This window comes from Alexandromys fortis, unplaced genomic scaffold, assembly GCF_014885135.2.
Source record: "Alexandromys fortis isolate MF-2015 unplaced genomic scaffold, M_Fortis_MF-2015_v1.1 scaffold_65, whole genome shotgun sequence".
In the NCBI taxonomy this organism is placed as follows: Eukaryota; Metazoa; Chordata; class Mammalia; order Rodentia; family Cricetidae; genus Alexandromys; species Alexandromys fortis.
In genome coordinates this window covers 2,290,791-2,316,523 of record NW_026067986.1, presented here as the reverse complement: position 1 = coordinate 2,316,523, position 25,733 = coordinate 2,290,791, and the positions used below count along the sequence as shown (strand labels likewise).

General features: G+C 44.3%; 1 protein-coding gene across 2 annotated transcripts in view; it reads right to left on the bottom strand.

The window, feature by feature from the left end:
• Satb2 (SATB homeobox 2) overlaps nucleotides 1-25,733 on the bottom strand; it is a 166,451-nt gene that overhangs the window by 66,679 nt on the left and 74,039 nt on the right. For both annotated transcript variants that reach the window (XM_050159390.1, XM_050159391.1), the window contains 2 exons: nucleotides 19,054-19,156; nucleotides 2,651-3,123 (listed from right to left, as the gene is read on the bottom strand). In XM_050159390.1, coding sequence (XP_050015347.1) covers nucleotides 2,651-3,123; nucleotides 19,054-19,156 — 576 coding nt within the window. The remainder of the gene's footprint in view (nucleotides 1-2,650; nucleotides 3,124-19,053; nucleotides 19,157-25,733) is intronic.

Here is a 25,733-nt window from a genome sequence, read left to right as displayed (position 1 = left end):
CCCAGAGGGATGAAAAGCTTTCTCAAATTAAAAGCAGGATTTAAAGAGGAAACACTCCTGCGTCCCTATGTGGTTTCCATTTGATAGCCTCAAGGCTGGCCCGTGAACTCAAAGCTCGTGCTGACTGGAAGGGAATGTTTCTTTCTGGGTGTAGCCCTCTGACAAATTTACTGGCATGGGGGAGAAAATAATAAAACGTGTTCTGTGCTTCAATTAGACCTTTATAAAGCCCGGCCCTTCGAAGGTGGCAACGCCAAGGAAAAACCTTGAATCCTGACAAAGAGACATGGAGGATTCCTCAGGAGGAGGCAGAGCTCCAGGAATCCGGTGCCTTGACACAGCAGACCCTCTCACTACGCCTGTCTGTGGTCTTGACTCACTGGGAGTCTTCTCCCACGCTTCGCGCTGTTTGGGCAGAATGTAGACTGCATTCCGCTGCGAAAATCCAAAGCGGTACAGCTACGCTCTCGATTTTATCCTTAGCCAAAAAGAGCTGTGCACATAACTAGGCAATCAAATGCTGGCTGGGCATGAAATGTCGATTCATGCGCACAGATGACAGAATACAGAACCGCAGAAGATAGACGTATCCCTCCACTTCGTATTTTCAGTGATGGGCGACAAGATTTTTCTCCAAGGGACCGGAGCCTTATACGACTCCAGCCTAGGTAACCATGAACACGAAAGTGTGGCCTGAGTCTTTTAAGCCACAAGAAGATGGATGAAACATATGTGGGTCTCCCCAGAATGCATTTTCCAAGTGATGGGAACAGGCTCTACCGTGAGTAGAATGTACAAGGTAGCTATGCACCAAGGGAGCATGAGATTCCACCTCTGTCCTTCGGCATAACAAACACATGAATACGGAACCCCAACAGCCCCAGGGCCTCGTCTTTGCTCCCAGCCAGCAACTGTTTAACCACAATCAACGACTCCATTTCTGGTTCATGTTCCTTAATTCGATCTGAGGCTAAAAACCACCTCGTGTCTTAAGTTGACTCCCATCAAGCTGTTCCTGTGCTCCTGGCTGCCTTTTTAATGCTTGCTTTTGAAAAAGCAACCTGCTTCTGCACCCTGGCACTGAGTGGCATTTTAACCCTGGAGTGCCGCTCCTGTCCTCACCATTGCGAGAAACCGATTCTCAGAAATAGGAGGCTGATGGCTCCCCACCAACCGACATCGGGCCAAATCCTCGGACATAAGGTCAAGCTTCTCTTTCTCAGTACATCTTGACTTTCCCCCCACCTGTGAGTCTTTAGAGCAGTGGTTCCCAACCTTCCTAAGGCTGCTTCCCTCGGATACATTTCTTCATGTGTGGTGACCCCCAACCAAACAAGGATTGCTACTTCTTAACTGCAATTTTGCTGCTGGTATGGATTGTAATGTAAACATGGGATATGCAGGAGATCTGACACGGGACTCCAGGGGGTCATGCCCCACAGGTTGAGAACTCTTGTTCTGGCCTTTCTTCCCTCTTGTGATCACCTCCCTCTCTGTGACTCCAGGGCCTCTGAAGGACCCTGCTGCCATTTCCTCCCTTTGCCTGGTTACTACCTGCATTAGCTACTTTTCTAGTTCTGTGATCAAACTCGGAACAAATGCAAATTAGGGAGAAGCTAAATGGTTTATAAGCCTTCGTGGCAGGAAAGATGTGGGATCTGGCAGGAACCGGAAGATTTACATTTTCAGGGACACACAGGTAAGCAGAGAAAGAAAACAGGAAGCTATCAACCCTCAAACTCCACCCACAGTGATGTACTTCCTCCAACAAGACACCTCCTAGTATTCCCGACCTCCCGAAACAGCAGGACTCCTTGGGAAGCCTGACACCACAATGGCCTCTGTCAAGCCATCACATCCGTTCCCCTTCCTCCTCTAGCTTAAATCCCGGGCTCTGTAACACTTCCAATCTCTTGGTCTATCCCTACCCACTGTTTTCAGTGCCAAACCTACAGTTTCGATGTTCACTGCCAGTTTTTCGAAAGTAAAAACAATCACCGTGGCCTCTCAGCCGCCCCTGTGGCGTCTCCCCGGGCTGTTTCTCATAACTATACCTTTGCTGGGAGTCACCGGGATCAAGCCCCACCGCCGCCGGCCGCCTCCACTGTTACTGCATCCCCCTGGATCTGCCCGCTAACACCCTAGCCACAATTCTTTCTACTCCTAGCATGCTTCTTGATGCTACCCTCCTCTCTCCTGCTGCGGGGCTTATTGGGCTCTTCCCCACACTCCTGCCAGTTCCTCAGAGCAGTCTCCTAACTGGCCGTCCTATCCACCTGCTGTAATGAGAGAGGAAAAACCAAAGACTTCCTAGGCTCAAAGGTTGCATCTTGAGTCATGGCATATTCCCACAGACGACCTGTGGCTTTAAAGTTCAAAACGCCTCATCTCCATAAAACATTCTGAAGACATTATTAAGAAGTGAAGACATGTCACATTTCTTCCTGACCCTCTTTTGTTTTGTTTTTGAGACAGGGTTTATCTATAGCTTTGGAGCCTGTCCTGGAACTAGCTCTTGTAGACCAGGCTGGCCTCAGACTCAGAGATCCTGCCTCTGCCTCCCTGGTGCTGGGATTAAAGGCGTGCGCCACTGCCGCCTGGCTCTTTAACTCTGACTCTTAGTCCCTAGGAAGAGCAGTGCTAACTGTACCTGTGTGCGGTTGAATGCCACTCTGGCGAAGACAGCCTGGGACACGCTGGCCCTCTTCAGCTCGTCTCTGACTTGCTGGTAGATATCGGGAGAGACCTCCACAGAGGAGTTAGTCGGCTCTGGCTTCACTGCTCTGGGGATGGGGGGATGGTTCAGGAACTGCTGGTTGATGGCTTGAGGGTGCTGGTGAGCCAGGAGCCGGCTGACGGCGATCTGTTGGTTGATCAGATGGGCCATGGCTATCTGCTGCCTGACGAGCTGCGGACTGAGCTGGGGTGAGAGGAGCCCGGGGCTCATGATGGGCTGCAAGGCGGGCACTTGGTTTCGTATGGGAGTACTGTGGTGGATTTGGCTATGAGGAGACTGTTCGTTGGTTTTCCCCAGGGATGCCAGCTGGTTCATATTTGGTAAATGCATTGGACGCTGGCCCAGAACACAATAGTCTGAAAGGTTCTCTCGCTCCACTCTTTCCACTGTTGAGAGAGACAAACAAAAATTCACCATTATTTTCATGGTTATAATTTATTGCTAATATATAGAGTTCCGAATTGCTATGTATCTGCTACATTTACGATACTAATATTTTCAACAAAAGTCAGAAAAACTCCAAAGAAAGAATGAGCTAGGTTTAACTTAATCATTATACTAATAGATATTTTTCATAAAAGATATGAAAATGAAGATCTTGTGAAAAAAAAAAGTAAGCATTTCCTAGACTAGCCAAGGCATAAAAACAACCAGTCAATCCAATTCTAAAGTCCCAGACATCGCTATTCCCTGTGATCACTCTCCATAAACAACGTTAGTGACAAAACCCCTACCGCTCTAGTCTACCGCTCTAGTCTACAGTTGGTGGCTAAGAGAACAGTTCAGAGTTACGGGGAGAACAGCAAGGGCAACGTCGCCTGCCGAGCTAGCCACCTTCTCATTCTCCACCGGGCGTGCGCCAGGGATACAGCTTAGCGCCAGAGTGCCTCCTGATCATGTGACAGCCCATGCTGCAGAATGCTGGAGACGTCTGTGGACGTGCCCACCACATACCCATCATCTCCTCGTTTGCTATCTTCTTTTGGAAATGGGTATTTTAACACTCCCCAGAAAAATCACATCACCTTGACAGGACATTAGATAAGATTCTTTCCTGATGCAGGTTATCTATCTATCTATCTATCTATCTATCATCCATCTATCCATCATCCATCTATCCATCCACCCATCAATCTATCTATCTATCTATCTATCTATCCATCATCTGTCTATTTATCTATCCATCTATCATCTGTCTGTCTGTCTATCTATCTATCTATCCATCCATCTATCATCTATCTATCTATCTATCTATCATCTATCTATCTATCTATCTATCATCTATCTATCTATCTAGTGCAGAGATGACTAAAGCTTTAAAGAATAACCTTGGAAGAGTAAAGGGAGAGACTGCCTCACAGATGCTCAAGTCAAGTGATGGGATCGGTCATCTGGACAGGGGTGGGGACCTTACCTATGCTCTGTGAGGCTGCAGAGATGGCTCTGCAGTTAAGAGCACTGGTGCTCTTCCCGCAGACCTGGGTTCAGTTCCCCACACTACTGCACTACTGTACTTTGCGGCCCACAACAGTTTTATTTGAAGCCAACACCCAAGACTGGAACAACTCCGCTGTTGCTGTTACAAGTGTTGGCTTGCATGTGTCACCTTGAGAGTGTGTTTGAAAACGAATTTCCATGCAGCCTTAGTAAGCCTGACTTAGGACTTCAAATATTAGAGATAATTTTGCAAAAACCTTCAAAAGAAGTTCGGTATAGCAGCTCAGGTGGAGATCACTGTAAGTTCAAGGCTGCCCTGATCTACAAAGAATGTTCCAAGACAGCCATCTCCACCAAAAATCCATTAAAGGTAAATTCAACAGGCATTATTTGGGGTGGTTACATGCTGGAAATCAGAACGATTTACCTGCAGGAAAAACACTCCTTTAAGATTTATTTTCATTGTCTTTAATTGTGTATATGTAGGTGGGTATGTGGTTGTGAGCTCAGATACACACAGAAGTCAAAGGCAAAGTTCCAAGCAGTCAGCTGCTGGAAACAAAATAAAGGACCTCTGCAAAGATAGGTGTTATTAACCCCTGAATCATCTCTCTATCCCCAGGGAAAACTTCTCAAAATAACTACTTTTTACCATTAAAGTAACATTTGTAGTTTGCTATACAACTTATACTGAAAGAATTTAGTGTAAGGAGTAAGTAAAAATATAGAGACTAAGGGAATTTAGATGGTTATGACAATGGCTGGGAAACAGAGAGACACATAAACAGTCTAAAGAAAATCAATCAAAAAGTGGAAGAAAGTGGGGTTTTCCTCTAAATTAATACCTTCCATAATGTAACTTTAAAATTATTGTGGACATAAAACAGCACATCAAAATGTAAATGGATACTGGCCATTATTAGTCCATGTCTCAAAGCTTTGTGTGTTTCCAGAGTTTCTTGGAGGAAGTAAGGTCACTGGCCTATCTTAGGATCATATTTCTATATATACAGCATTTTTTCTTTTTCTAAAGAACCAAACTTTTGTTCAGTTTTCCTAGGAATTACCAAATAAACCAAAAGTTTACTTCAAATTTCTTTCATGTCTTACTTCGTCTTTGAACGTAATTTCATTTGGTTGCCACGCCACCTTTCCTGCAGAAAGTTCAAGGTAAACAAACTGCTTTAACCTTCTCTGAAGGCAGGCATTTTCCAATCATTGTATTAATTAAACTTTAAAGTACACGGCCTTAAGTCTGAACATGGCAAAGGGCTACGAGCCTTCTGATAAGGTAACCCAATAGGGCTTCCCCTGGCGGGAGAACGAACGACAGCTGCGTCTTTATTGAAAGAGGATGTGAAAAGCTTGAACTACCTCCAGAGGAAAGCCAAGCTTCAAGGACACAGACACTTGCTCTCAGGTAAATGTCTGATTCACTGGCTTGATTGTGCTGTTTCCAAATCCAGTCAAAGTCATGATGAATTCAAATTTTAAATCACTTCCAAGTACTTAACAAACTTTTATCCCCATTTTCCTACCCAAAACACAGAGAATCACCCTCCAAGAGCTAATTATCCAAACGTTTAGCGTTTTTCTTTTTTAAAGACTTAACTACACTTGAATGTGTTCACTGTTCCATGCTATAGCTACATGACAACTTTAATTTAAAAAAATTACAGACCTAGTTATGATTATATATGTAAATACATGTAAATATAAGAAATCAATAAAACCTATAGGAGTTTGTATGATGAACCAAAATAACTAGCGCATATTGCTTTAAGTTTACAGATAATAACATCTACCATGAAGAGCCCCCAGATCTGCAGCCACATTTGGTGGTGGCGCATGCCTTTAATCCCAGCACTCTGGAGGCAGAGGCAGGCGGATCTCTCTGAGTTCAAGGGAGGGTGCAGCCAGGGGCCGTCTAGTGTAGGGGTTAGACCTGAGGTCCGCTCCGGGTTCCTGAGAGTTCAGAGACTCGGAGACTGCAGGGCAAGGCCAGTGACAGTCAACATTATTAAACGGTATTACCACCCACGGGCATCAGAGGCCCCACAAGGCCCTCGGCATCACATCCTACCAAAGGGCACAGGGAGATACTCTCTTCTCCGAGGTCATCCCCATCATGAACAAAAGACATTTGTCCCCAGCTGCTACTGTATTCCAAGCAACTGCACCATAGCCAGAAACTATTGCCAAGAATTGACCATCGTATTGTTTTTCTTTGTTTGTTTGGTTTTTTTTTTTTTTTTGAAGAAACTGATTGAGCCTAATATGTAAAAGCTATATTTAGGGAGACTCCACTTCTAATCAGCTGGGGGATATCAACAAATAGTTTTCAGGCTATATAGCACAGTTGCTTAGAATAAAGTAACAACATAACAAACTTGTGGTAAACATATATATGTTAAATTATTAGAAAATATTGAAGCATATATTATACATACAGAATACATGCATGCAAAAGAGGGGGAAAGGAGCCCATAAAGGCTTACAGGCCAATAGTCTGGCACCTGATTCACTTTCTGGAAACTCTAAGTCAAATCCTTCCAGATGTTGGAACTGGGGTGTGGTGTAACGTTTGCGAGCAGGGGCTTCACAGCCGCAGGCCAGGTCTGCATCCTACCACAGCAATTCTGCGGGTATGTGACCACTTCCCCGCGCCTTCGTGTTTCATCGCTAATGTCTCCTACCACGAAGGAAGGTGATGGACACTGAACGAGCTCATGTCTCTCTCTCATCAGGCCTGTGGGCCGGCAGATACTTGAGTGAGATCCTTCCGTATACGTGGCACACAGGAAGATGGTGAGACACGGTCGCAGGGGCTGAACTCTAATGAGCTGTAAGCAGTCCAAGCTAAGAATCATTAGTGTCGTCTCTGCTTTGGCATGTCGGTTTATAAGAGGATGACACTGTGTAATCTGTGCTCTAATCTGATGCTGCTTCCTTCTGCTAAATCTGATTGCTGAATTCTGTTTTTCTCTAATCCCTAATAGAAAGGCTATCATCTTATTGAACTTTATATTTTTAACGTATATGAGCGATCAGAATTTCCCCTATAGTTTTATATTCATTGACCATTATATTTTTGTTGAAGAAACTCTGATTGAACCTGGTTTTTAAAAGCTATATTCAAGAAGAATATACTGAATAATATCTTTTTTTATTGGTTGGGAGACTTCAAGAAATAGTAGATTCCATGGACATAATTCTTTTTTTTTCTGAGGCTTACTTATTTTTATTTTGTGTGTGCGTGTTTTGCCTGCAGGTATCTCTGTGTGCTACATGCATTCCTGGTGCCTACAAAGGCCAGGAGAGGACTTTGGATGCCTTGGCACTAGAGTTACAGACTATTGTTAGCTATCATGTGGGTGCTGGGAACAGAACCTGGATCCTCTAGAAGGACAGCCAGTGTTCTTAAATTCTGAGCCATTTGTCCAGCCCTATACCTTATTCTTATCTTAGGAAAACCTTTATCTTAAAATTCTAAAAGTAAAATTTCAAAGTTCAATATCATTAAGATGTTTGTTAACATTATACATTTCAGAAAACACTTTTATGATCGTGACTGACAGATAAACCTTCTTATCTGACATCTTTAACTAGGACATTCTAACCAACGCCTTCTTTCTCCCAAAAGAACCTCTTCCTTGTGTTTGCATAACTCTTCCATGGATACCAATTTGGAAAACGCAATTCCTTTACTTTAAAACAACTCACTATCCCATGGAATCGCCGGCCCCATGACACACACAAACATGACACTACTGCTCAGTTTCTCCAAACGAGGCTTACACGTTCATACGCTGAGCAGGGTGTGGTGGAGCTGTGCAGCTGCGTCCAAGCACTCGGAGGTGGGAACAGGAAGTACAGGACATTAAGGCCATGCTCAAGCTACACAGCAAAGCCAGCCCGCATGCCAAGAGTACCCGCCTTTAACACCAGAGTTCGTACGCAATCCTTTGAAGTGGAAGGTGATAAAACAGAACGAGGATGCAATGATTAAAAATCCCACAATTCTACGACCACGGTTATAGGGCTGGCAAGAAGGCTAAGCGGGTAAAGGTGTCTGCCACCGAGCCTGACAACCTGAGTTCATTCCTCTGGGTCCACGTGGTGGGAGGAAGGCAACGATTGCCAGCACATGGTTCTCCAACCTCCACGTGCACACCCGTGCACACAAAGAGAAATGGAAACTTTTGGAAGAGTAAAATTCAGAGAAATGCGATACAAGTACATTTAAGTTTCGGTTTTCCGCATGAAAAACAATAAATCCACTTTCTTGGCCAATATGCATCCTGTAGAATCCTTTAAAGTAGTTGGTCAATGTCTTGGGTCTTTCTCTCTCTCTCTCTCTCTCTCTCTCTCTCTCTCTCTCTCTCTCTCTCTCTCTCTTCTTTCTTTCTTTCAAAAAGAGTAGTAAGGAGATTTAAAATAGCCTTATTCACTAAACACAGTGACTTACACCTGCATTGCTAGCACTCAGGAGGCTGAGGCAGAAGGATTGCCATGAATTTGGGGCCAGCCCTTGAGTGATATTTCAAGGCAAACCTAATACAGTTGCCTTGTGATTTGGCCCTGGAATCTGCCCATAGTTACAGTGGGCAAAAAAAGCAATGAACTGGGTAAACGGTCTTGCACGGAGAAACTTCCAGAATCTCTGGCCTATGGATTTTTCTTTAAGCCATTAAGATGCTTATGCAAATGTGAACAGATCAGCACACGTGGGTGCTAATGGATTCCTTCATAAGATAACACTCTGGTATTCCCCAGAACCTCATTTGGACACCCTGGGCAAAAGAATATAAGGGAAAAACCAACCGAACAAACAGACCCTCTCAATGCCTCTTAAAGCCCTCAGAAGCTCTCTGCTAGTGACTTCACAGAGGTGAGACAGACACGGGGTCCTCTTGGGCACTCCTGGGAGGAGTTCTGCCAACCAAACCAGTCGCTATCTGAACCCTGAGTATAAAACAGAGATAAGGCAGACAGGATTGCCTTGGTTTCTAAACCTTTACCCCAAGTTCCCTGCTACATCGCCCCAAACCTCAGGGGTAATAGTATGGATAAAGACTTTCTTAAAATCACAAGTGACAAAACTTGTTTAAAGTCAAATAGCTGTTCAGATATAGAAAATATTTGGGATTACTCCAAATAGCTAGCGCTATAGCTCTATCATGATTAGAATGAACAAATTGTGAAGGCAATCAAAACAATCAAAACTAGCCTTTATTATTATTGATTTGGATTTTCTTTCCCTTTTTTCCTTTTTCTTTTCTTTCTTTCTTTTTTTTTTTTCTTAACTTGAAGTGACACACTCACTGCCTGGATGTTTCACGAGTATTTTTGATGATTTTTTTTCTTTTAATTATTAGATTTATTGACTTGGAGGAGAGCAGGGTGTGCATGCGGAGGTCAGAGGACAGCTTGGAGCAGCCAGCTCTCTCCTTCTACCTTGTGGATCCCATAGACTCATCTCAGGTCGCCAGGTGCAAGCAGCAAGCCCTTCATCCGCTGAGCCCTCTTGCTGCCCCCCCTAGCCAATCTCATTTAGAAACAAGACACATCAGGCCCAGAAATTTCCCAGTCTGTAAAGCCAGTGCAACACTTGGGAAGTGTGTTAGGGCCTCGGGTACCAGCAGGCCCTGCCATCTGCATCCCGGCTGAGGGTTCATTCTAAACCCTATCGTTGTTTGGTTCCCCACAACTGTGAAGCCTAAATAAAAACAGCTCCAGCTTTTAGAGGAAGCTGAAGGTCAGAAAACTCAAAAGCAGGTGAGAAAGCTGGAAAAGTGGCATTTCCGGGCTCCTGGTGCCTGCGGTCTGTCGCTGAAGCTACACCGTCCAAGCTTGCACACACTTATTACTAGATTTAGGGTTAGAAGCAGGGCTAACGAACAAACTTCCTTCTGCAAATCCTGCTTTTGGCGGGACGTACTAGTGTGCACACAAGGCTTGTGACAAGTATTTACACGTGTGAATTGGTGGCCAGGTGGACTTCATGAGCCGTGAGGGTCCACGTGTGTTCTGCAGAGCCTTCCGAGGTGACACAGCCCGCAAAAGCTGGTCAGGTCAAAAGAGACGGCAAGACCAACAGCTGAGTTAATTAATCACTAATGAAATTCGTGCTTTCTTCTTCATTTTAGTTGAGATGAGAATATTTATTAATCAATGATTGTCGGCCAAGAATCATGCCAGCCCCTAGATGCATGATACCAAATAATTTTAACTTAAGGAAAGCTCCCCCTGCATTTTTGCTTTTGATAAATTACCTACTTGGTGCACACAGGTGGACTTAGAACTTCCGCCTATGACTGTAAGTCTATGAAAAGTGAAAGCTCCTTTTAATGTCTAATTCCTTAGTGACTTTTTTTAATTGTCAGTTCCTTAGTGACTTAACTACTCATTGGAGATACAAAAATGCATGATGTTAAGCCCCTTGTTTTGTTTTTCTTGCATCCTGAAGAGTTTTGCCCCAATATGAACGTCATCAGCCCGTGTCCCACCTGACCAATGAGGGAGAGAAGAAGCAAGCGCCGTCGGTCAATTGTGTACACAGAAAGTGTTCAGTTGGAACAGCCAACAATAAGTCAGATGTGCGGTACACACATGACATGGTAACAAACAGCCGAAGGCCCCAGACAATCAGAGTGAATTCACATAAGACTGACTTCATGAATTGGGCAATCAGGCAATGATTTTGGTCCTCCAGAACTGGCATTCTGTGTGGTTAAATCTGGTATTTATTTTGGCTCCTCTCTCTGAGCTGGGACAAGTATTAACAACTCTACTGTCCCCCTGAAGTCTTCTGCTGTTTGTAGCTCTTTTAAAAACGTAAACATAGGCCGGGCAGTGGTGGCGCACGCCTTTAATCCCAGCACTCGGGAGACAGAGGCTGGAGGATCTCAGTGAGTTCGAGACCAGCCTGGTCTACAAGAGCTAGTTCCAGGACAGGCTCCAAAACCATAGAGAAACCCTGTCTCGAAAAAAAAAAAAAAAAAAAAAGTAAACATAATGAAAAAAAAAAAAAAAACGTGTCCCATGGACTGATATTAAATATGCCTATCTATGAAGTAATCCTGATTTATTATCTCCTGGTCAATAACTGTAAATACAAGTCAATTTACTATTTGGGAAGCCAGTTTCGGTGAACGTAACAGACAAACACAATGGGGCCTCCATCCGTCAAATACAATCCCACACCATCGAAACAAACAACCGGAGAAGAAGAACTGACTAAATACAATCAAAGAAAATGTTTAGGAGTCTGAAAGAGCCGAAGGGTAAAGGCGGGTGGGGGTGGGGTGGAGAGGCTACGTCTCTCAGGACTACCAAGTCTACAGATTTTTTTTTTTTTTTCCTTTTCTCTAAATTTGTTGTAGAGAATTTGTCTCAGGGTTGGGAATTCGTTTGCAAGGTCTCTGCCTCAAGCAAGACATCCAGAGCCAACTTGTTAACGCCCAATAAAATGGCCCCGTGAGCGAGGGGTACCAGCCGGGCCTGTGATGGTGCTGTGTGCTGGCTTTCCTTAGGTGTATTTTCCGCTTATTATCAACTTCCTTTCCCTGTATTAAGTTCTCTAGAACATACACATCTGCTATAAAGCAGCCGGGGTATGGACGCCTCTGTTCCTTTGGCAGTGCAAGCTCACAGGACCCGTTAAAAGTCCACGGAAAAAGTGAACACTGTCCACTTTACTGCCCACACAGCCCTGCCCCCCTCCCCGGTGACACAGTTATCCTGGCTCTAAGTAGTTTGATAGCACCGATCATTCCAAATGTAAGTGTAGATGAAACTGCTTGTATCCAGGGGTGCCTATGCTTTTGCTTTGTGTCTTAATTTAGGCTATAATTTTAAAGTACTTTCAGCCCGTGATGCAGAAAGGAACCATGTGCAGAAACTCAACATTGTGATTCAGACAGTCTGCCTCTTCCATTTAGCACTCAATGCATGTTAATTCTTTAATTCAACCTCCTGAGAAAAGTTCATCAAGGAGACAATCGTTCCTGATTCAATCTTTCCAAAAGGCCAGCCTCCCTGACTGGATGAATCAAAAATGTTATAGGCCATTACTTTTAGGAAAAATAATAAACTGGTTAGAAAAAAACATTTCAAAGAGGTATTTTTCTTTGTGTGAACAATTCCCAATTTACAGTTAATAAAGTTATAATTATCCATTTCTAACTCTTTACTTCAATAACTAATTAATATGAAAGGAATGGATTATTTGAATAGAGTATTAGCCTCCTAAGCTCATTAGCTATATGAATTAAATGACCAAAATTATCATCTTTTTCTTTCATTCAACTGAGGGGTTTTAAGCTCTCAGTCAGAAATAAGGCTGGCTACAATATAATATCTGCCAAAACAAGGCCAAGTGCATTAACTCACGTAAGTTAATATACATTCAATTCTACCTACTAACGCGAAGTTCTTATAATAATAATGCCTTATATTCGCTGGTCTGAGGAGAGCGCAAAACAGATGTGCACCCCGGAGCTCTTTTGTCCCAGAAGGACCCGTACTCCAGACAACGCTAGATCAGCTGTTCTCAACCTGTGGGTCCTTTAAGGTCTGCATATCAGATCTCCCGAATGTCAGATTTACATTATGATTTGTAACAGTTGCAAAGTTAGGAAATAGCAATGAGATGATTTTATGGTCGGGGGTCCCCCAACATGAGGAACTGTATTAGAAAGGTTGAGAACCACTGCTCTAGCTTCCTGGGAATTCCTTTAGGGGTTCAGATGAGCTCAAGTTCTTGCAAAAGGCAGAATGAAGGCCACTTCAGAAGAGCAAGGAGCAGGCTGGAGAACCATCTCCCATGAGGCACTTGGACTTCCGTGCTGGGATGTCCCAGAGCACTTGCTCTTTAACGAACTCAATTTGAATTCAAGAGAGGCCCAGACTTTATAGGCAAGTACTGCTACCCTTGGTTGCCAAGAGGCTGCAGGTAAGCTCCCTCGCTGAAGACGCCACACAACACAGGAAGGACCTAAGCTGGATTTGCCCTGAAAGTCTTTCTCTGAGAGTGCAAAGAGTGGAAGAAATTGTATTCCCCGGGGGAAGAGCCCCCAGACTGATTGTCCAACACCAGATGGTCAGCTCTGAAATCATATACATACAAGTGACTTGATATAGACTGAGCATGGGTGTTGTGTGTGCGAATGCATGTGCACATGTGTGTGTGTGTGTGTGTGTATAAAATAAAGAAACAAAGAAAAAGAAGCCATGAATGAGAAAGAACAAGAGCGTCTTCATGGGAGGGGTTGAAGAAAGGAAAGAAAAAATTATAATTATATTTTTATTTCAAACAAAAATTAAAGTATTACTAAAGAAAAACAAGAACACTCCCTTGGGTCTACCTGAGCTACCTAGTCCAAAAGTGTCTGCACTAATCATTCTCCAGCTCTTCGTGAGGCCGCTCACTGCCTCTCATCTTGAATGACTCGCTGATATTTCTACCTCCTTACCCACTCTTATCAGTGCACGTATGCGCTCACTAGACATTTGTGTAATCACACTGGCTGGTTATGACCGCAATTCTTTGTTTCTTGTGAGCATGCTGTCTTTTTGACATAGAAGGCCTATGTAAGACTCCCTGTGATGGCCCCACCGTTAGAATCCCTCCAGCAATATAAAAGCAAAGCTCAAACTTATTTTCAAATGTTGGAAGCCATGCTGCCCTATTAACTGCTTTGTATATTTTAGAGTTCTGTAGAAGCCGAGAACTCTTCTTTAGATTGTGACTATCTGGGATAGACGGGTGATGGGATGGACAGAAGATGATGGATAGACAGAAAACTGAAAGCTAAGTAAACGGAAACCTATCTTCTTTTAAAATATATTTTAAATTAATTTAAATAGCAGATAAGTTTCTTTTGCTCTATCATCTACGTTATTAAGAACAATTATTTATAGTTCTTTAAACACTTATGAATAAATATATCCATGCCAAAAATAAGCAGCTACCAGCATTGCTAAAATGAGCCATAGGAGATCCGAGGAAGGAACTGACTTACGCGGGCCAAGCACTCAAAGCGGCCCTCACACACCATTTTTTCTGCTTGCTGGCACTGCCAACTGGACTGCCGGGGTGACCAGGAAACACACGGAAGTGATGGCCACAGCAGAAATGCACAAGGCTCTTCCTCCAAAGGCCCCCGACCAGCATACTGGAAATGGTCGTTTGGAGAAGGGCTGTTGCTATTCTCACGACTCCAATATTTCTATAAAACTCAAAGGACTCAATGCTGGCATTACTTGCACAAAGACGTAATGCCGGCTTCCTTGTGAGCCACCTTTCCTCGGAACCCGAAGGTGAAAGCAAATTCCTCCCTTAACTCAAGAGAATCAGGTAGACAAAAGTAAGTTCCTTTCCACCTCATCAGCGCCGAGCAGCAGCAGAGGCAGGGGGACCGGGAGCTGATTAAAGGCATTGTCCTGGCTACCGGCAGCACCGTGGCGAAGCAGGTCAGGAGACACTGATTCCCCATTCAGCTCGGAGGCACTGCTTTGTAAATGACACATTCATTTTGGGGTACGGGAGGTGCTTTACATGTGGTAACATTATATCATTTCGGCTATAATGATCATAATTACTTATTTCTTTTAATCACAACCCACTTAACCACTTGAGTACAGAGGACTAGTTCAAGGAGTTTCATTTTCATTCAACATCTAATCTTTGTGTTTCCTGAAAGCCTCCTCCGAGCTTTGTTTACTATCTGCTTTGCTGGCCTGGACTTTTGATCTTGCGAGGGTAGATTAGACAGGGTCAGATAAAATACTGATTACTAGAATAAACCAGACTCGAGGAAGCTCACACTGGTTTTAGAAATCCCCCTTTTCCCCCAGCTTTGCAATATTTTTTTTTTCAAAATAGGCCCAAATAAACAAATAAAATTAAGAAAACTAGCAATCAGAATGTTTCTGAGCAATGATTAAGAAGAGGAAAGTGACGGGCATGATTTTCAGGCCTAACCAAAATACAGGGTTTGGTTGAGGCCCATTCATTCTGGTGGTATTATTCTACGACATAAATAATTTTATAATAGCCACCAGTATTTGTGTGAACTCTGAATGACCCTTCAATTCTTGAGACATACTAAAGACTGAGATGAATCCCAGGAAAGACAACTCATTCCGATTTTCGTAAAAAGTATTTGGGATGTAGTCATTTGAACTTAGTCATCAAGGATCCACTTCAATTCACGTCTTCATTGTGCCTAGGACTCCGTGAATGCATGAGAGTGGAATTGGTGGGCTAGAGAGATGGCCTGGCCATGAAAGGCTAGGTTCACAACCAAACATGTAAGAGAATGAGATCGGTAGTGGTACTGCCAACACAATTGCCTTGGGCTTCATAAAAGTTATGGGATAAGTTCGTATCTGGAGCTCTTGCAAAAGTAATAGATTAAAGGCTAATTCTTAAAAAAAAAAAAAACAGCTATAAGAGTAATATCCATGGAATAAATCCCCAAACTTTAAAAATGATTACACAGCAGCATGACTGTGTCTGGGTGGCTACGGGTCACCTCTGCCCATTGCTCATAAACACCTGGACACTGAGTGGCTCTTCTCCTTCCTTCTGGATAAAGGTACAATGTGTTCCTTACACGGTGGAGTTGAGCGCTCTTGAAAATCTAGCCCAGAAGCAGCCGAATGGCAAATTTTACGAAGAGGTGCCCACCCACCACCCCCTGCTTCTCGGGAGCCCAAAGTCCTGGGACAAGGTTCATGGTAGGACCTTGAAACCAGAGTATACAGACTTGTTTCTCCATCTCTCTTGAAGTCGTGGTGATGTTAACTCAAGGATGTCTCGGCCAACCTTGATTGTCTTTGAGATTAAAGGGAAAAGGTAAACACAGCAAGGCCGGCTGTGATCACTGGGGAAAATAAAGTCAACACACTAAGCCAAGCCAATTGAGGACTTTATAGAGAGTGAGCATAAATAGTTTAGATGGGGCAACAACAAACCCAGAAATGCACATTAGAATGTTTACTGCCGAATCTTGACAATTCCATTTGTATACATTGTTCACGTCTGTTTTTAATGATATCAAATTATCGATTGTTCATTTCTCTCATATTTATTTAAGCATCGACTATAGAATTTGCAATCTGATCTCTTTTTTTTAATCCTTCCAGTAGACTTTTATTTTTGCCAGGTTTGAGTCCTATTCTACTTTGATCTTTAGAGTATATAATTATTCTGCTGTTTATTTATTTCTACGAGGATAGAAAAAAAGAGTTGACCTAGGAGATCCCGATGTGGCAATTTGTAACAGAATCACATAGCTTATGTTTTGAAAGTCATGGTTTTGATTAAGAAGCAACCATTTAGTTCCCACTATTTTATTAAAACAGACATTAGCAGATAATAGGAAACATATTTAACGACGTCGCCTGCCTTTTGCTTAGGACATCAGTAAGTTAGCTGCAGACTTTCTTCTTTAGCTAACATAAGCCATGGTGCATGCACACTGGAAACCAGGTGAGGGTGGGAAGCAGACAGCAGGGAGGACCGGGCCTCTCAGACTTCCGCCTTCTCAGGAGGAAGCCTAAGGGCCAGGTCTGCTGGGGCTGCTACCGACTTCAGACTGGAACATTGTTACTTCTGTTCGTCTAGAAAAGGGACGGTCCCAAGCAGATCTTTGAAACCAAACCATGATCCTTCTGTGAGAAATGGATCAAGAGAGGAGCTCCCTGCCATATCTATCCTCGGCAAGAAGCCTTTATGGGTTGGGAAGAGCTGAGCCCAACACTGCCTCCTGAGGGTAGGAAGTTAACAAAATGAACTTCTCTGGTGTTTGTTTTTCTGTGCGGCGCCGCTATACCTGTCATGTGCTCTTTGTTTTTCCTCCCACTCCCTGGGCTGATGAATCAACACACTTGAACTGTGTGTGGCAGCTTGTGTTTACTTCACACATACCGTAACCTTCCTTTCTTCCTCCCACTGACACGCATGCGGACACACACACACACACACACACACACACACACGTCCCAACAGCGATGGCTAGCGTCTTGAACAACACGTGTACACAGGGTGCCTCCCGGCCCCTTTAGATGTGGAGCCTTGATCTACTGGATGAAATCAAGGCCTCGGTCTGCTTTTATTGGCACTTAAAGATTTAGCTGTACATTTACTAACTTGAAAAAAAAATCAGAGTTTAAAGAATTGAATCGCTGAAAGAGCAGATAATGTGAGTGTTCACACACACGCACGCGCGCGCACACACACACACCACTGTGGTGGCAACCGGGAAATCACACGATTGAAGAGTTCCCGAGCTTGCTGAAGCTGAAATCACAGTCTAGCATATAAAAGGATGCACTTGCTCTCTTCCTTTTCTTCCTAGCAGGTAAATGTGATCTAGCCAACGACCTTGAAGCTGAGCGATTCTTTTGATTTTTAGTCAAAGTCGATGTGTTCAAGCACCTTAACAATCCGATTTCAAAAGAAGAACTTGGAGGCGATAGTTGGAGGAAGGAAACCCTTCTGAACCACACAATGACACCTCAGAGTGAGGGCTTATTCAGCTTCTCCTACGCAGAAGTGAGTATTAGTATTTGAAGACAAACACCGGAACCAGAATCTAAAGGGCTCAAGGAATTTGAGACTATGCTGAAGAGAAACTGATCATAATTCGGTTTGCAGTACACTTAACGTCTGGATAGCGCGACAGTTTTGCTTTCCTCTAAATTGCTTGTTTACCTTGGAATGCTCACCCTTTTTCTCGATCTGAACTGTGCGGCTGCTGCAGCGAGAGCTCGCTTGCCCAAGGGCAATCTTGTAAACAAGCTCTCCGACACTCACTCTCCAGAAGTATTGCTTTGATGCTACCCTGTCTCCCTCGAGGAAGCCTGCCAATAATAAAGCTCAATCCACCTTCACATCCACCCACCCACCAAATCGTGTGGCCCTCGAAGGGGGTAGTGAGCCAACACTAAGAGAACACCTACACTACAGTCTGATGGGCGGTGTCACCGTTAGAGACTGGTGTGGCGCTCAGACATCAACACAAGTGTCACCTAAAGTACCCCAAATATCAAAGACCAGTCACATTCACCTTCATTGGAAAGAACGAAAAGATTTCTACATTAGCATGCTTGCAAAGGTAAAATAACACTAATATATTTAAAAGGCCGGGCAGTCTAAAGAGCATATTCATTATGCAAAACAGCTGTGTTTCCAAGGCTACGTATAATGTCTTATGTATTATGTCTAGTTTTACTACTATTATTATATCACAGCTATTAGTCATTTAGGATTGATTCTATATTAATAGTAATACTAAAGGACCTAGATACTTTCATTTCTAATGTTTAGATGAAGATGTTGAATCTTGCTGAGATTAAGTGATCTGACCAAGTTCACGGAACTTAGCAAGTTAAAGGCCCAGATCTGACCACAGAAAACTTACCTTATCCCTCAGGGTTTGTCTCCAATAAACACACTGATGATACCCTATTTCTAATACAAGCTCTCCTGATGCTTTGGCAGTCTTTCTGCTTGTTGACCAGGAATCAAACAGTCAGTGTTATGTAACTTGAAATAACACTCCTAAATAAAATTCAAAGATTTTCGCCTTTACAGGCATCACTGGGGAAAACCACGAAGTTGACAGATCACACTAAAACGTTTCCTTGTAGCCCGATTACCATCTTACTTTGAAGGGTTGACTTTTATGACAGAGATCTTGTGAATCTTACCTTCATAAATACTTATGTATGTCTGTATGTATGCACACATACATGTGCGTAGATGATAAACAACAGCTACAGTTAACATCCATGTCAAGAAAAAAAACTAACAATTTATCGCCCCGAGGATCTACAAATTGGCTTTAAAAACAAGAAACGGAGATTACCTTTGATCTTCTTATACTTTTTATACCATCTCCCAAACTCTTGGCACTTGGTTGCTGACACGTTGGCATAGTACGTGCTATTTACAATGGATGAGATCATACTCTGAAAAGAAGGGGGAAACCGGTTAGTTTTCATAGACATGAATAGCCCTGTTTTTAAAGACACAGCCTACTGGTCTCCTTTGTCTTTTAAACTTAAAGCCACAACTCCTCTGCAGACTAAATCATTTAGTAACAACTGGGATGGCCTGAGCTCACTGTCCCTTAAGTACACTTGCATAACAGCGGTGATCTCTAAAATATATATATATAAAAAAAAAAAAGCCAAGCCTCCAGTGCCATCAAAGATGGAGGAAGCAGGATTAAATGTGGACGGAGGGAATTGCTAAGGCTGCTGAGCCAGAGCACAAGGTGACACAGGCCGCTCCAGCACCCTCCATCCAGATAATGCTTTTCAGATGTCTCTGCTCCTCTTCCAACTGCAACAAGCTCACACAGCCAAGAATCTGAGAACATCCGTGCTACGCACTGCAGAACAACGTTTAGGGAAATAAGTTAAATTAATATAATTTATAGAAACGTGTGATTATCACTTGTGTGAAAATTCACCAAATGAAAAACTTGACAGTGCTATTTTCGAGCTGGGGGAAACCGAACCTAACACTTTGGCTGTGTTTCAACCAAAAATGAGTCGATGCTAAAGCTTTCTGAGCGCCCACATGCGTGAGGGTTCCCGCTGTTCCTCCCCTCTCCCCTCGGAGTTGTTGGTCCCTGGGGTCAGAGGAAGCATGGCCTGACTCAGCATTGGGACTTTTCCATTTTAATTGCACATCTTGACTCGAATGTCCTACAGAGAGGCACCTCCTGGCGGTACGGTATGTCCAAGCCAACTCATACCTGGACCGTATGTCCATTTTATACAGATTTGATTTCTCGAAATGCTGTGTGCCAGCAAATGAACATGAACACTCAAACGACCCTAACGACTTGAGATCATGCCTTTAAAGTCTTGCCTTGTTTCCAAAATGTCATCCCCAGACAGGGAAGAGTTCAGGCCAGCTTAGAACCTCTGCTGACATTTCCGTTAAGTGGGGGACAGAAAGAGGATGACAATGGTCTTAGCTTGCGGAAGGTTCAACTCCAGCGGACAGACCTTGCAATTAAAACGTCAGAATCGCTTCCCTGATGCAGAGGTGGAGGAAGGAGTCTCTAATCCATCCCACAGAAAGCTCTTTGGCTTTTTCGACACCGCAGACGGCTAGCCTCCCCAAGTTGATCACTAAGGGAAGGAGGTACGGGGAGCTCCGTACTGAGACTGTAGCACCGAGGACGCAGAAGCCCACCAGCACAAGCGCCTCCTAAGCCTTGGAAGGCCTGGCCTGCTCCCTCTAGACTCTGCCTCAGCAAGGCCTGCTTTGTAGCCAGATAGAGCTGTGCAGTACCGGCTACACTAGCTCCCTCTCTGGACTGAGATCCATTTGCTCTTCCTAGACAGTGGAACCTTGAGGAGAGTGACTAGCTGCTATCTCCACACCCCCCCCCCTTCTTTTCCTTCTTCTTCATGTCTCACATAGTTCTGATGTGGGATATCTGAGTCATTGAAATCTAGCACACGAGGGACCGGGATGAAATTCTGAAATGCCAAACTGAAATGTCATAATAATAGAACTTCTAACGTGAAAGCTACCTAATAAAAGCTGCCTGGCACCGCCACACAAGGTGTGGACTCCTAAACATGGGCTTACGGTCTCTTTCTCTTGTGATGAACGTTGTCTTCTGACAGTCGCAGGAGTCAGAGTGGGACCGCCTCTCACAAGCTATTCTAGAAGGAAGTCAAGGACTTTCTGGAGCTACCCTAACTCTTCCTGGCCCACAAGGGGAGGCTGCAGCCCACATCACTCTGAACCCCTATATTCCCTCGCTCCCCGACTCTCTAGCCTTCCTCTGGACCCTGCTCCAGCTACCCCACTTTGAGCCTCTGTGGGGAGGCAGGGAAGAGGTCTTCCCCCCTGGCTCCACCACCCGGAACCAAAACTCACACAACTTCAAAAAGCAGGAGGCTGGGCATCTAACTCAGTCATGTTGTCTTCCCTAGATGATGTTGAATGCGTATCCCTGCTGCTACCAAACACAAGGTTGATTTCAATTCTGAACAAAGCAAAGGAATTGGGAAGCAAGAAAGAGACCCTCCCTGGCTGACGGAACTTTGAAACAGCAGTCACTTCACTGAGTTTGTGGTACGATTATTACTATGAACTCTCTGCCTAGGGTACACTCAGTAGTTCTACAGGTAAGCTGTTACACACTTGAGACCTTAAAAAACACGGGTGGGGACACATCACGTGGGATTATCCCACTTCCCACATGAACATCTTCTAAACCTCAACGAGACAATCGTATTCTCTTGGTTTGAGTCTGAATCAGGGGACCCTGATGAAAAGCCTGGGCAGGTAGTGCAGGGTCATCCCTACTGCTGGCGGTACCGCCAGTATTCTAGGAATTCCGCACTCAGCTCGTGAGGCGCAAAGCAATAGGATCTTAAACCAGGTGAGACAGTGAAGGCAGAACGGGACGAGTATTGATTAAACTCTTTTCCACCGCCCCCCCCCCCCCGACTGTACACAACTCTCCTTACTGCCCTCCAGGCTGTGTGTGGTTTCACAGTTCATGATCTCTTCTGCTTTCTACTCCATCCAGAATGACCCCCACAGCTGGAGTCTCCGGACCCCCCTCCCCCCTCCCCCGTATCTTTTTGGCAAATGGGGAAAAGTTCCTCAACCTCTTCAACCTGGGATGCAAGCAACACTGGAATAACCATGTTACTGCGTCGCAGCGTGGATGAAAATAACCTGGGAAATGTGTGTATTGATATTCTAACGCTGAAAATGAACTGTCTTCTTGGTGGCTGGTATTAAAACGGCTCTGCTTTTACAGAGCGCGCCTGATTGTCTCGGTAACGGGTTAGGAGCGAGGTGAGATGAAGAGGGTGCCTTCCTAACAGATGCCGGAAGCAGCCCCCATGCCTATTCTACTTCTACATAGCCTGAGGCTGTGCACGCAGCCTATGGTTTATAAACTACGTAAACAGCGATTGTAGGTACACCTATTTTATGAATAGCACTATGTATTTCATAAATCACAAGGCTGAAAATACCTTTCCAGCTCAGAAACACTTGAAAACTCTATGATGGATGTGAATTTTTAAATATAAAGATTCATGTGTGCTATTTTGTAGTCCAACTTAGCCTTACACATGGTTTGCTACTTGTAGTTGGAAGTATTTTTGTTAATGAGAGAGAGAGAGAGAGATGCATGCTAGGAACATTGGGATTACAGGTGTGTGTTATCATGCCTGGTTTTACCCCACACTTCTATGGCAAGTACTTTTATATACCAAAACATTTTCCCAGCACTGAATCTTTTCCATAAAATAAGTTAGTATTTGCTGGGCATGGTAGCACACATCTTTAATCCCAGTGGAGTTTGAGGCCAGCCTGGTCTGTGTAGCCAGTTCCAGGAGAATCAGGGATACACAGTGAGACCTTGTCTCAAAAAAAAAAAAAATTAAAAAAAAGATAAATAAGGTATTTGGAGATTCAAAATATATTGGAATGGTTTTAGCTCCTCCAAAACCAACCAGCTGATCTGAAATTATTCTAATCCAAGTGCAAGAGAACTGGACATAGTCAACCTAGTGACGCGCTGTGGAAGGATGCTTTACTCCGCGATAGACAGCAGAGACAGCAGTGGTCCCAGAAGACTATAACGGAGCAGAAAACATCTACCGCCCAGAACCATACTTCTGTAACTAAACGCGCCACTTCTGTGTGTTTGCAGTCACACTGGGGCAGATAAACCTACTATACTGCCAGTCCTATAAAAAATATAGCACAAGCTACTCTATATTAATATACAGTGTTTGGCAATGATCACAAACAAGTCTGGTACTGGTTTATGCAAATACTATACCATTCTCCTCTTCCTATTTTAGAGTGTGCCCTCTTGATACAGAAATTTGCCAGAAGCCGTATCCCACGCTACAACTGCCAAGGCCTTTACGCCCCGCTCACGTCCTGCATCCCTTGATTGCATCCGAAGGCCACACTGAATGGCTGACCGCCCCGTCTAGATTTTTGTGAGCACACTCTCTCCACATGGCAATGAAATCATCAGAAGGCTCGTTTCTCAAGATGAATCTCCATCGTTAAGGGACGCATGGCCAGCTATACTGATTTTAGCTAGATTGCCATGGCTAAAAATAAGTTTGCTTTTAGGTACCTGGGATACATTTTCAATATGCTTGCTTTTATTATTTTTTTTAACTAGCCCAGGCGACAGTTATCACACCTACTTATAAGTATGGATTAATTTCCAAACTGAGGGCTTAGAGACTCAAACTCAGAACGCTCATTGGCCAGAGTTAGGAGTCCTGGGAAATGCCACCAAGAAACTCCCCTGCTAAATCTCCTGCTTACACTCAAGGCCCCCCAGCCCCCAAGACCCCCACACTCTTCTCCTTCACTTAGATTTTTAATTACATTTGTAATTATTCTTTATTCATCTTGTGTGGAGGTGCGTGCATCAGTGAGCACAGGGAGGGGAGAGGACCACTTCTGGGGTCCAGTTCTTCCCTCCCACCATGCGTGCCTTCAGGCTTGGTGGTAGGCACCTTTACCTGCTGCATCCTCCCATTGGTCTTCGTGGTTTCAGGCATTAGTGGAGGTCCGTGCACAGGAAATGGGGATATTAAGAAGGGAAGGCGACTCTTCTTTACATAGTACATTCGAGGATAGCCTAAGCTACCTGAATTTTGTGTATGGGGTTGGGGGGCGTGGGTATAGTGGTACATGCCCGCAGTCCCAGCGGCATTAGAACTCAGAGGCAGGAGGACTCTATAAGTTCAAGGCTAGCCTGATCTATATATAGCAAATCCCACACCAGTCAAAGCAAGGCTATGAAGTGAGACCCTGTCTCTCAAACATAATGGACAGATAAGTGGTGGCTACTAGTCCCTCATGAGTGAGGCAAGGAATTTAGAACTCCAGAAAGGGGAGAGATCTAAAGTCATCCTAAACGTTCATAGAAGTGGGCATGGGACACCCCCTCTCTAATCCCAGGACTCAAGAGAGAAGGCGGGATTATCACCACATATCCCGGGGCAGCCCAGGCTACACAGAGAGAGCTTGTCTCAAAACAGAAGCAAGCCAACAATGGGAAACAAGAAGAGATTAACATCTGCACTCAGGTCACTATTTATGACACATTTGGAAAGACAGGGTCCTCAGTGCCCGCCTTTCTCCCAGACAGAAAGATGAAAAGATCAGACGGCCTTCACCGTGCTCCTACTGGTGGGGATGGGGGGTGAGGTTGATTGGTGGGAATGGCAATGTGATCCTTAGGGTTGCCGAGGTGGAGATACATAATGTATCTGCCAGGAGAGAACATCTAAAAGCCAGTGAACGTTAGCTGTTCTACTAGTAATATGCTCCGTGGGAAGAGGATGATGTCCCCTGTTTCCCTAGGTTCTCTGCAAGGGCACGAGGCAGGCAGTGAGTGACCTGCCTCTCTTTGTTCTCTCTTCCCCTTCAAGCTGTTCTGTAGTGTTCTAGGAAGCACACTAAACACAAGATTATCATGGAATTTTGAGCATACTAAAGGGAAAGGATGCTTTGGGATGGCATTCTCTTGTCCTATAAAATTCGTCCAGCGTCATTGAGTGGCCTTCTACCGTCTTCCCCAGCCCCACTTGTGTCGGGATGGAGACTACACCAATCCATAGGCAGAAAGGAGAAGTTTCCAGTGCCCAGTGAGAAGGAAGAATGGGGAATTATTGCTCAGAGGTTACAGACGCTGTCTACGGTGACAAATACTGTAGAGAGACAGGGATGACGGCTACACAGCATTAAGAATGCACTTAATACTGCTCACCTACAGATTTAAAAGAGTTGAGAGACTGACTAACCTTCCTTCAGATATTTTAACACACACGCATGCACACAACCAAACTTCCACCAAGACACTGTGGACCAGCGGAAGGTGTGTGGCTTTAAGATGATAGGTCTTCCCTTCTGACTTTTGGGTAACAAGGCTAGGTCTGTACCATCAGCCCTCTTGGCCGTCATCAGACCAAAAAGTAGATCAAAAATCAGCTCTACTGATTTAAATGAACCAAACTCTCAAGACCCGAGGTTTCATAGTCAAAAACTAAGAGTAAATAAGACAGCGGAAGCCGTGCGCGGAACACATTCTGCTTTGTAGGGACGGTCTATCTGACTGGCTAGATTCGGTGACTCAGGAAGACATCGGGGGGACGAGGAAGAGGCTACCCCGATTTAAGCCTGCTTAGGAAGGTGAAATCAAACTTAAATACCCAGACACACAATGGCAACCTGTACTTGCCCAGCAGCCTTGCCAGACAGACTAGCTAAGTCATGACTTCCTTTAAACACACAGGCTGCAACCGTCGCCTTTTTACGGATTTCTCCACTCCTCTTTTCTGTCTTCAGGGTTTCTTTTGTAAATTATAGGCCACTGGGATGTTCAAGAAAACATATGCTAGCCACTGGAGCCTTTATATAACATACAGGTTCCAGCAGGAAGACTAAACATGGCTTAGCTTTGGTTCCTTGGAGCACTTCAACCTCTTACTATCACGGCTCTTTTAGGGTATGATCATAAAA